Source organism: Scyliorhinus canicula, chromosome 16, assembly GCF_902713615.1.
Source record: "Scyliorhinus canicula chromosome 16, sScyCan1.1, whole genome shotgun sequence".
Taxonomy (NCBI): domain Eukaryota; kingdom Metazoa; phylum Chordata; class Chondrichthyes; order Carcharhiniformes; family Scyliorhinidae; genus Scyliorhinus; species Scyliorhinus canicula.
The window spans coordinates 4887588-4899784 of record NC_052161.1 but is presented as its reverse complement, the minus strand read 5'-3'; the positions used below and the strand labels follow the sequence as shown (position 1 = coordinate 4899784).

The window sequence follows — 12197 nt, the reverse complement described above, 5'->3', positions numbered from 1 at the left end:
TCCGGGCAAGGGGAGAGAGGTCCGGGCAAGGGGAGAGAGGTCCGGGCAAGGGGAGAGGGGTCCGGGCAAGGGGAGAGGGGTCCGGGCAAGGGGAGAGAGGTCCGGGCAAGGGGAGAGAGGTCCGGGCAAGGGGAGAGAGGTCCGGGCAAGGGGAGAGAGGTCCGGGCAAGGGGAGAGAGGTCCGGGCAAGGGGAGAGAGGTCCGGGCAAGGGGAGAGAGGTCCGGGCAAGGGGAGAGAGGTCCGGGCAAGGGGAGAGAGGTCCGGGCAAGGGGAGAGAGGTCCGGGCAAGGGGAGAGAGGTCCGGGCAAGGGGAGAGAGGTCCGGGCAAGGGGAGAGAGGTCCGGGCAAGGGGAGAGAGGTCCGGGCAAGGGGAGAGAGGTCCGGGCAAGGGGAGAGAGGTCCGGGCAAGGGGAGAGAGGTCCGGGCAAGGGGAGAGAGGTCCGGGCAAGGGGAGAGAGGTCCGGGCAAGGGGAGAGAGGTCCGGGCAAGGGGAGAGGGGTCCGGGCAAGGGGAGAGAGGTCCGGGCAAGGGGAGAGAGGTCCGGGCAAGGGGAGAGAGGTCCGGGCAAGGGGAGAGAGGTCCGGGCAAGGGGAGAGAGGTCCGGGCAAGGGGAGAGAGGTCCGGGCAAGGGGAGAGGGGTCCGGGCAAGGGGAGAGGGGTCCGGGCAAGGGGAGAGAGGTCCGGGCAAGGGGAGAGAGGTCCGGGCAAGGGGAGAGAGGTCCGGGCAAGGGGAGAGAGGTCCGGGCAAGGGGAGAGGGGTCCGGGCAAGGGGAGAGAGGTCCGGGCAAGGGGAGAGAGGTCCGGGCAAGGGGGAGAGAGGTCCGGGCAAGGGGAGAGAGGTCCGGGCAAGGGGAGAGGGGCCGGGCAAGGGGAGAGGGGCCGGGCAAGGGGAGAGAGGTCCGGGCAAGGGGAGAGAGGTCCGGGCAAGGGGAGAGGGGTCCGGGCAAGGGGAGAGGGGTCCGGGCAAGGGGAGAGGGGTCCGGGCAAGGGGAGAGGGGTCCGGGCAAGGGAGAGAGGTCCGGGCAAGGGGAGAGAGGTCCGGGCAAGGGGAGAGAGGTCCGGGCAAGGGGAGAGAGGTCCGGGCAAGGGGAGAGGGGTCCGGGCAAGGGGAGAGAGGTCCGGGCAAGGGGAGAGAGGTCCGGGCAAGGGGAGAGAGGTCCGGGCAAGGGGAGAGAGGTCCGGGCAAGGGGAGAGGGGCCGGGCAAGGGGAGAGGGGCCGGGCAAGGGGCCGGGCAAGGGGAGAGGGGCTGGGCGAGGGGAGAGATGCTGGGCAAGGGGAGAGGGGTTGGCAAGGGGAGAGGGGCTGGGCAAGGGGAGTGGGTGCGGGGCAAAGGGATAGGAACGGGCAAGGGGTGGGGAGCAGGGCGGGGAAGGAGAGGAGGAGGAAAAGGATCCAGCCAATATTGTCACTTCTTATTGCTGTTTTCTGCAAGGTTGTTGCTGTAGACTTGCTGTGGAGGAAGGGACTTGGCTTGGGAGTGTAGCCTCCAATAGACGTACTAAACTCCTGTATGCTTCACCCGATGCCAGTGTCTATGTAGATACATTGTGTACCTTGTGTTGCCCTATTATGTACTTTCTTTTTATTTTATTTTCATGTACTAAATGATCTGTTTGAGCTGCTCGCAGAAAAATACTTTTCACTGTCCCTCGGTACACGTGACAATAAACAATTCCAATCCAATCCAATAATTGCCAAATGGAACAACGGAGGGTTAATAGAACCAAACTGCTCTAAACATCAGAACTGTCGAGGCTTGAAAGCAAACCGAACCAAAAATGAAGAATATCAGCAGTACATACCTGATCTTCAGAGAGCTGTGAGATGTGATTAACTGCCGCATACGACTCTATTTTAGGATTAAAATGGTTTATGATGGCTCTGAAACAGAAAGCGGCCAGCGATGAGCAAAATTGTCAATTGTATAAACCCCTTTATTACTATTCAGTTTGCGAAATTTGTTTTATATTAGCTCACACATGTAGTGATATTTAGGAACTGACTTCTCAAATGGCAATTTTGCCTTTAAATGATGAAACTGCACAAAATGTAATCTCCAATGCCACTGTTTGCATGAACCCAGAAGACAATGCATATAATACGTCTCCCTGCATTTTAATCAAAATCAGGGGGCAAATAACATTTACCACGCTGATACCAGATTCCCTCATCAATCATCACATCGCTTTTACATTACAACAATGACTACACTTCAAAAGTGCTTAATTAGCTGTGGAGATGAGGAAGAGAGTGTGTGGTGAGGAGAAAATTGATATATTTTTATATTCTTGGGCATCGCTCATTGCTCTTATTTAGAGGATATACAAGAGTCAACCACATTGCCGTGGGTCTGGAGCCACGTGTAGGCCAGGCCAGGCAGATTTTGTTCCCTCAAGGACATTAGTGAGCCTGATGGGTTTTTATCACAATCGACAATTTGAAAAAATGAAAAATGAAAATCGCTTATTGTCACGAGTAGGCTTCAATGAAGTTACTGTGAAAAGCCCCTAGTCGCCACATTCCGGCGCCAACCGGGGAGGCTGTTACGGGATTCGAACCGTGCTGCTGGCCTGCTTTAAAAGCCAGCGATTGAGCTAAACCAGCCCCTAAATGAAATGAAAATTGCTTATTGTCACGAGTAGACTTCAATGAAGTTACTGTGAAAAGCCCCTAGTCGCCAAATTCCAGCGCCTGTCCGGGGAGGCTGGTACGGGAATCGAACCGTGCTGCTGGCCGCTTGGTCTGCTTGAAAAGCCAGCGATTTAGCCCAGTGAGCTGGTCATCATTTGACTTTTGATTCCAGATTCCTTTTAATCAATTCAAATTCCACCTTCCATGGTGGGATTCGAACTGACATCCCCAGAGCACTATTACCCTGGGTGTCTGGATTATCAGTCCAATGACAATATCACCATGCCACCACCTCTCCGGATATTGGATATGTCGAAGAAAACATGATAGAGATCCCAAAAAGACTGCAAGGAAGACTTGCATTTATATGGCGCCTTTCTCCATCTCCAGACAACGTAAAGTGCTTTGCAGCCAATGAACTACTCTTGGAGTGTAAACACTGTTGTAATGTAGGAAACACAGAAGACAATGAAAACAAAGCAAGATCCCACAAATAGCAATGTGGTATAATCTGTTGAGGGATAATTATCAGTCAGGACACCGCGACGAACACTCCTGCTATTCTTCGAAACAGTGCCACGAGATTGTTTACATCCGTCCGAGAGAGCAGACAATGCCGCAGTTTAATGTCTTATCCACAAGACAGGACCTTCCAACAAGACAGCATTCCCCCAATGAGCCTGAATTTTCTGCTCAAGTCCTGGAGTGGAGCATGAATGCATGACCTTCTGACTTGGGAGTGAGAGAGAGCAAACTACTGATCCACAGCTGACAAGAATTTGGGACCAGGTCAGACACGGGGGGGGGGGGGGGGATACTCCACAGTGTAGCACCTGTACAAGGCCCCTCCTTCGCCACACACACTTTTTATAGCCTCAATTTCAAAGCTAAATCTCAGAATTTAAAACAAATATCTTTGGTAAGCCCTCTGTTGGATATGTTTACATATGTTTTGAATATCAATCACAGAATTTACAGTGCAGAAGGAAGCTATTCGGCACATCGAGTCTGCACCAGCCCTTGGAAAGAGCACCCTACCCAAGCCCACACCTCCACCCTATCCTCGTAACCCAGTAACCCCACCTAACCTTTTTGGACACTAAGGGCAATTTATCATGGCCAATTCACCCGACCTGCACATCTTTGGACTGTGGGTGGAAAACGGAGCACCCGGAGGAAACCCACGCACACACGGGGAGGACGTGCAGACTCCGCACAGACAGTGGCCAAAGCAGGAATCGAACCTGGGACCCTGTAGCTGTGAAGCAACTGTGCTAACCACCGTGCGGCCGTGCTGTTCAGGACTGCTTCACCATTGGTATTCATGCTCATCAACTAACCCTTTCCTCTAACAAGTGTAGAGTACAACCATCAACAATGTCCAGCACACGCACAGCACAATGCCGGTCTTTCTCTGTGCAATTGTTGAATCACTATGGCTGCAAATTTTCTCAAGAGGGGCTCCCATTCTGCCAGCATAATCTCAACGCCATCGGATAGGTAGAGGAACTGAGTGTGCTGCAGTGCCGCTATGCCAACCAGCCTTGTCTGTCCCATGAAGCACTGTGACGTCAACGCGAGATGGAAAAATCTCTCCCATGACATGCACTCTGGCTTGTGAGCTACGCTGCAGCATAGTCTGCCTGCTGTGCATGTTGTCTTAGCTGAAAGACTCAGCACCAGATGGGGACATTAAAACTGGATCTATTTATGAAGGAGAGATGAATTTGTCACAAGAGACAGCGGGACACGAGGCTGGTAGCTCGCCGAGCAGATAAAACAGCAGGATTCAGCCACAAAGTCATGGAATCAAAGACAAAACAAATGTGGCCCAGATAATTACAGGATGTTGTGCAAGATGGTTTACATCGTGCAGTCAGCTATTTACAAAGGACTGTCTTGTAGGGTAAACTTTCACTGTGCCGCAGTTGGATGCGAGACCTGAACTTACTTATTTATTCACAAGATGTAGGCGTTGCTGCTGAGGCCACCACTTAAGGGTGGTACAGTAGTACAGTGGTGAGCACTGATGCTTCACAGTGCCAGGGATCTGGGTTTGATCCACGGCTTGAGTGACTATCTGTACGGAGTCTGCATGTTGTCCCCGTGGCTGCGTGGGTTTCCTCCGGGTGCTCTGGTTTCCTCCCACAAGTCCCGAAAGACGTGCTGTTAGGTGAAATGGACATTCTGAATTCTCCCTGTGTACCCGAACAGGCCCCAGAATGTGGCGACTAGGGGATTTTCACAGTAACTTCATTTCAGTGTCAATGTAAGCCTACTTGTGACAATAAAGATTATTATGATTCTTATTAATGCCCATCCCGAATTATCCCTTGAGAAGTCGGTGGTGAGCCGCCATTTTGAACTGCTACAGTCCATATGGTGTTGGCACACTAACAATGCCATTGAGGAGGGAATTGTAGGTCTTTGATCCAGCAACAGTAAAGGAATGGCGATATCATTATAAATCAAGATGGTGTGGGGCTTGGAGGGCAACTTGCAAGTGGTACATGATTAGAACTTTTCCGATCTTAAGTTTGAAAAAATAATTTCATTTAGATTTCAAAGTCTATCTGATGGATGATCCACAGCAACTAGTCCCACATCATTATTTTGAACAAGAGCAGGAATTATACCCAGTGCCCTGGCCAATATTTATCCCTCAGTCAAAATCACGAAAACAGAGGACCCGGTCATCATCACACACCTAACCACATTCATAATCATAAAGAAATGTTGGTGGAATACGACTGTTAGTCTGTGATGCCAACACAACCAAAACAGAAGTTAATTACTTGAAGTATAGTTGCTGTTTTAATGCAGTGAACCAGTTCTGTGCACAACAAACCGACTGGCCAGGTGACACAGCTTTGGTGGGAAAAGAAAACAGAAAACCTCTGTTGAATACATCTGTCTTCATTTCAGATTTCTGATTTTCAGCATCGACAGTACTTTCCTCTTGTATTACGGGTTTGGTGGTATCTGGCATGAAGGGACGTGCTGGTCAGACAACAAGAACTCTCCGCCTCTTTCAGCATAACCGCTGGGTCCAACTGAACAGCCGGCTGGGCCCTGGCTTTGAAACTGTGTCTGAAAAATGGAAGGCCAACGGAGCAGCACTCGTCCGCGTGATATCCGACATTCGGCCTGCAGTGGGGCTTGAACCCCCAATCTCCTGACTCAGGAGGGGAGAGAACTTCCAAGGCATAGCTGATGCTCAAGACATTTAATATTTTCCTTTAATGAAGTCTTAATTTCCTTCCAATTCCTCTCCAATTTTCTTTCTTCTAGTCTTGGCCATATTGATCCAGAAGGGTAGAAATTCCAATCATCAAAGCTCATAAGCTGTCTACTGTATTGATATCACAATGACAGCACTGGCTGTTTGTTATGGGGGCTTCAGTAACTGGATTTTCTACCCCATGAGATCTTGCATAAACAGGAGGTGGTGTTTATTTCCAAAAAAACATTATACTTTTATTGAGCTCAATCATACCTCTCTATCTTATTCATATTAAATATCCAACAAGGATATCCTTCTGCAAAAATACATCTAGCTTGTGCTTTAGGTCATTTTATGCCATCTGCTTTATTGCATTCGCTGGAAATTTATCCTTGATGAATTTACCTTCTTACCTATAACTTCCTATTTTTAACTGGTGTCCTTTTATCTCGGATCAGAAGGAGGCTAGCGGCTGCTCGAGGAACACAGGGACAGGAGATGCAATTCATATCTTGTGGTGTCGGCCGACAGCGGCTGTGATGGGGTTGGTCTGATTTGCTAAGCCAAGCCACCACATCATTTTATTCTTGAAAAAGAACAGTCCTCACTGAAGACAGAAGAAGCAGGTGCACTTGAGGGAGTTGAGGAGATTAATCAGAGTCTTGGCAGTCTAGCTAATCTATCTCAGTTATTGACGAACTGCCTGGACCCTTAAGTGAAATGGATGCCTTTGTTTTTCTCCCCCCATAGATTTAGTGACCTAGCCAGCACATTTGTTTTCGTGAGTCTTGGAAAATTAAGGTAAATCATTTTTAAGGGCACTCAATCACAGCTCGCAGGACAGGTACAGTACGGGGTTAGGTACAGAGTAAAGCTCCCACTAAACTATCCCCATCAAACACTCCCAGGACAGGTACAGCACGGGGTTAGGTACAGAGTAAAGCTCCCACTAAACTGTCCCCATCAAACACTCCCAGGACAGGTACAGCACGGGGTTAGATACAGAGTAAAGCTCCCTCTACACTGTCCCCATCAAACACTCCCAGGACAGGTACAGCACGGGGTTAGATACAGAGTAAAGCTCCCGCTACACTGTCCCCATCAAACACTCCCAGGACAGGTACAGCACGGGGTTAGATACAGAGTGAAGCCCCCTCTACGCTGTCGTATAATCAAAGAATTTACAGTGCAGAAGGAGGTCATTCGGCCCATCGAGCCTGCACCAACCCTTGAGCACTAAGCCTACACCACCAACCTATCCGCGTAACCCAGGAACTCCACCTAACCTTTTTGAACACTAGGGACAATTTATCATGGCCAATCCACCTAACCTGCACCTCTTTGGACTGTGGGAGGAAACCGGAGGAAACCCATGCAGACACGGGGAGAACTTGCAGACTCTGCACAGTCAGTGACTCAAGTCGAGAATCCAACCTGGGACCCTGGAGCTGTGAAGCAACAGTGCTAACCACAGTGCTATCAAACACTCCTAGGACAGATACAGTACGATATTAGATACAATACCATATTAGATACAGAGTAAAGCTCCCTCTACACTGTCCCCATCAAACACTCCCAGGACAGGTACAGCACGGGGTTAGATACAGAGTAAAGCTCCCTCTACACTGTCCCCATCAAACACTCCCAGGACAGGTACAGCACGGGGTTAGAGACAGAGTAAAGCTCCCTCTGCACTGTCCCCATCAAACACTCCCAGGACAGGTACAGCACGGGGTTAGAGACTGAGTAAAGCTCCCTCTGCACTGTCCCCATCAAACACTCCCAGGACAGGTACAGCACGGGGTTAGATACAGAGTAAAGCTCCCTCTACACTGTCCCCATCAAACACTCCCAGGACAGGTACAGCACGGGGTTAGATACAGAGTAAAGCTCCCTCTACACTGCCCCATCAAACACTCCCAGGACAGGTACAGCACGGGGTTAGATACAGAGTAAAGCTCCCTCTACACTGTCCCCATCAAATAGTCTGAGTAATTCACATTCCATAGAATGCACAAAGCTTCTTGAATCAGTAATAGTTTGCCAGGGCCAGGATGAGGTAGAGACAGCCACACATTTGCATTGCTGATTGTCCAGAAGGCACAGGGACACAGTGTTGGTGCAATGTTGTTTGAACGCGTACAGAGTCTGTGATAACATCTGTACCCACAACAGCATGGCTTTCATACAAGGCACTGATTAAGTGAAAGTGGACAAAGTGATGATTGATAACTGGCAACGGTGAAGATTTGAAATCAAATAGTACTGCATGAACTTAATAAAATCTATCTGCTATTGTTCATAACAATGCAAAGGTTTCTCAGCAGAGATACATCCATATCAGGCCGTTTTGTGAATTATTCCAATTGCAAAATGCAGTCAATGGCACTAAAGCTGCCTCATTTATTATCTCAATGCAGAACAAGTAATGAGGGTGAATCTGTAACAGCTATAAATAGCATCTTTGTTCGAGAGAGCGTCACTTTTTATAAGTCATAATTTGTGGTTTTGTTTTACGTGAGTAAAATCTATAATGAAGTTTTACTACAGAGATAAACAGATAAATCACGTCAATGGAATGAAGTACCCGAGGGCAGGGCTTAAAATGGATCAAACCAGGGCATTAATAAAAAGCGACTGTAGATATTAAACTCGGTGAAACATGGGCAGTAAGAGCTTCTAGGTGTGGGTATTTGGAGCATTGCGATGTGAATGATGATGGTCGATAGGTACACATTAAAAGTTTGGATTGTAAAACACAAAATAAATTTTAAAATGCTCAATTTCAAAGAAATTTTGAAACTAAGTTAACTTCATAACAAAATTTGTTTCAATTGAATGTTGTTAATAGGTTACGAGCCGTATTCAATAATTAAGAGCATTGCTGATGAAATTTAATTATGTTATTGACTCAATCTAATCATTAAAGTCACTGGCTGGATTTCAAGGATCCATATGTTGAATTAAATTTTGCCAATTAATAACCTGAAGCCTGAAATTAATTCCTCAATGTATTAATTTGTAATCGGAGTTGAGATTGTGAACAGCACACCTTTTGTGCACAGCTGCAGAGCACCGTTTACAGGATGGATCATCACATGAAAAGTGGGACAAACAAATCCTGGAAATATCACACTAGCTTCAGCCCGTCCGAATGGCTGTGCACAGACCTGCAGACTGAGTCAGGAACAGCCTAGAAATAACCCAGCCTTGCGCCACAATACAACGTCAACTCAATAATATTTAAGCTTCTAGTTGCTGACAGTACAGAAGATGAGTAATTCTGAAAAGAGATACATGCATTTGAAGTTTCGCATCGTGCACTCATCAGAACAGACATAAGAATTTCAAAGGGAAAATGATTTATATTGCACCAGAAAAGTGCCGATTGATTGGGGAGTTGCCTCTGATTTGTGGAGACATTGACATGTAGATGGTACCAGGGAACTACTGTCGCCCATGTGTTTGTTTAATTAAAAAAAAAAGGTGCAATGCTTGGGCATGTCCCTTTTGTCTGCAGAGGACAGGTCGATGTGAGAATTTTAAACTTTGCTCACGTTAGCAGATTTTGTTTTCATAATTCATTGTCATGTGAGAGTACCTTTAAGAAATGGGTGTGTACATAAATATCTGTAGTGACAGTACCTTTAAGAAATGGGTGTTTACTACTGCAGTGATGTCAGCGAGTGGGTGGAGCTGGGCTGTCTGTCAGCTTTTTACTTTTGTTTTAGGCTGTTTGCTGCAGTGTGTGTTTTAATTTTGTTTTCAGTGTTGGAGCTGAAGCCAGACAGAGCAGGTGTACTGTTGATCTCTCTGCCATGAAAAGACTATCTCGTGATCATTTGGTGAATTCAGAATTATAAATGTTCTCAGTAGTGAATGTAAACCTAATGTGCTTCTGGTAAAACGTGTTCTAAGTCTTCTGGATGTTAAAAGGACAGCGTACGCATTACTTAGTGTTGTATTCTTTGGGGGTTGTATTTGAATTGATGGTTGCTAAGATGTTCACTGTATGTTTTAAAAAGGTTACCTTGAGTTCATAGAATAATCATTGTTTTGCTTTAAAATATACTTTTCCATTTCTGCTGTACCACACCTGTAGAGTGGGCTGTGTGCTCCCCATACCACAATCTATTAAAAGTTGTGGGTCAGGTGAACTCCATGATACACTTTGGGGTTCTCTAACCCTGGCCCATAACATCATTCCCAGGAGCAGGCAAGGGCTGCCGGTGGTGGCTCAGAGCTTCACTTGGCCACTTCAGAGTGCAGCTCAGAATCAACCCTCGCAAGGTTGGAAAATGGATGTGAAGCTCAGGATCAGTCACGATGGCACTGAATGGTGCAGCAGGCTCGACGGGACGCATGGACAGCTCCTCCTGTTTCTTGTGTTTTTGTACTCGAGGCATGCTGTTATAGAGCGAGGGAGGATTTTGGAGAGAAGTAGCAATATTTACAATGGCTGCTAACACCTTAAGAACCAAGGAAATTGGCGAGAGGGAAGAGAAAACTAAACTGCAGAGGGGAATTTAAATGTCCAGAAATTAAGAGGAATGTTTAGCTGGGCAGCCCGAAGGCAAGTTCAATAGATGAAGACAAGTTAATATTAAAATATTTGGAGGCACATGGTGGTGCAATGGGTTAACACTGCTGCCTCACGGCACCAAGGTCACAGGTTCGATCCCAACCCTGGGTCACTGTCCGTGTGGAGTTTGCACATTCCCCCCGTGTCTGCGTGGGTTTCGCCCCCACAACCCAAAAGATGTGCAGGATAGGTGGATTGGCCACGCTAAATTGCCCCTTAATTGGAAAAAATGAATTGGGTACTCTAAATTTATTTTTTAAATATGAAAATATTTGTCTAATTTTAAGACACTGAGCAATTGGACATCAGGTGGTCCGGTGCTTTAACAGGTCTAATTAAAATTCTAAAAAAACTGACAAAGTAGACAGCATAAACTTTAAATTATCCTAGACAGATACGCACTGGCTGGTTTTACTGGATTATTCAGATAAATTCGGAGTCAACACCTGAAACATGCCAGTGGCCTCTGCTACCTAGAAGGACATGGACAGCAGACGCATGGGACCATCATATTTGCAAGTCCCCCTCACCCCAAGCCACACACATCTGGATTTGGAAATATATCACTGTTCCTTCATCATCGCTGGGTCAAATTCCTCCTAAAGAGCACTATGGTGTACCTACACCATATGGGCTGCAGCGGTTTAATAAGGCACCACCTTCTCGAGGGCAATTAGGGATGGGTAATAAATGATGGCCGAGCTGTCACCTCTGAATCAGGTCATAAGTTCAAGTTCACTCCAGGAGACTTGGGCACAAATGCAAGCTGACGTTTCCAGTGCTGAGGGAGTGCCGTGCTGTCAGAGGTACTGCCTTTTGAATCAGACGTTAAGCCAAGGCCCCATCTACTCTCTCAAGTGGACATACAAAATCCCACTTCATTGTTTGAAGAGCATCTGGGGAGTTCTCCCTTGGTCTCCTGGCCAATAGTTATTATATAACCAGCATCACTAAAACAGAGCATGTCCTTGTATTATTGATGTTTGTGGGATCTTGCTGTGCACAAATTGGCTGGCATGTTTCGTACATTGCAATAGGGACGGCACTTCAGAAAGCACCTCATTGGCTGCAACAAAATCTGGGACATCCTGAGGCTGTGAAAATACAAAAGGTAAGTTTGTTTTTCTGACTCTCCTATATTTATACAATGTACTATGTTGCCAGACATATTTGTGTGTTAAGGGCTAGTAAACTGCACAAGTGATACAACGTTTGTATCATAAGATTCAAACACTAGGTCTGATAAGCCAAAGGAAGACAGTGAAAGTGGTCCCTTCTTGCATTGAGTCAACACTGGTTCAGGCCAGCGTTTAAGCTCTCCACTTGCGTGCGTTCCTTACCTGACGTTGACAAGTGCATGCGTCACTTTGCTTGCTGGCTCCTTCCACTGACCACTGTTCGTCGAAAGTCTTAAAACTGTTACAGAACAAAAATAAGGGTCACAAGCACTCACTTCAAACTCATCTGTGAATATGTTTATTTGAACCTATGTAGACAAAAAGACAAAACGTTGTGCCTGACACATGTCGAGAAACAACCGGCATTAATGTAACATCTTTGACAACGTAAACCATGCAGGGAGTTTCACAGAGACACAAGGAAAAAATAATGGAGAGATTTAGGAGAGGTGGCGAAGTTTTGGGATAAACTTTCAGAAGGTTAGGGAAGAGGAGGAAGTTGAAGGGGGAATTCCAAGGAGTGGGACCTACCAGGCTTAAAGCGCGACTGACAATGGAGGAGTAAATCAAAAGAGACATAT

General features: G+C 47.0%; 1 protein-coding gene across 1 annotated transcript in view; it reads right to left on the bottom strand.

Moving 5' to 3' along the window:
• The window catches only part of armh3 (armadillo like helical domain containing 3), a 174433-nt gene that overhangs the window by 48138 nt on the left and 114098 nt on the right, over positions 1-12197 (bottom strand). Inside the window, exons 23-24 of the mRNA XM_038821510.1 lie at positions 11779-11854; positions 1805-1883 (exon numbers count right to left, since the gene is read on the bottom strand). Coding sequence (XP_038677438.1) covers positions 1805-1883; positions 11779-11854 — 155 coding nt within the window. The remainder of the gene's footprint in view (positions 1-1804; positions 1884-11778; positions 11855-12197) is intronic.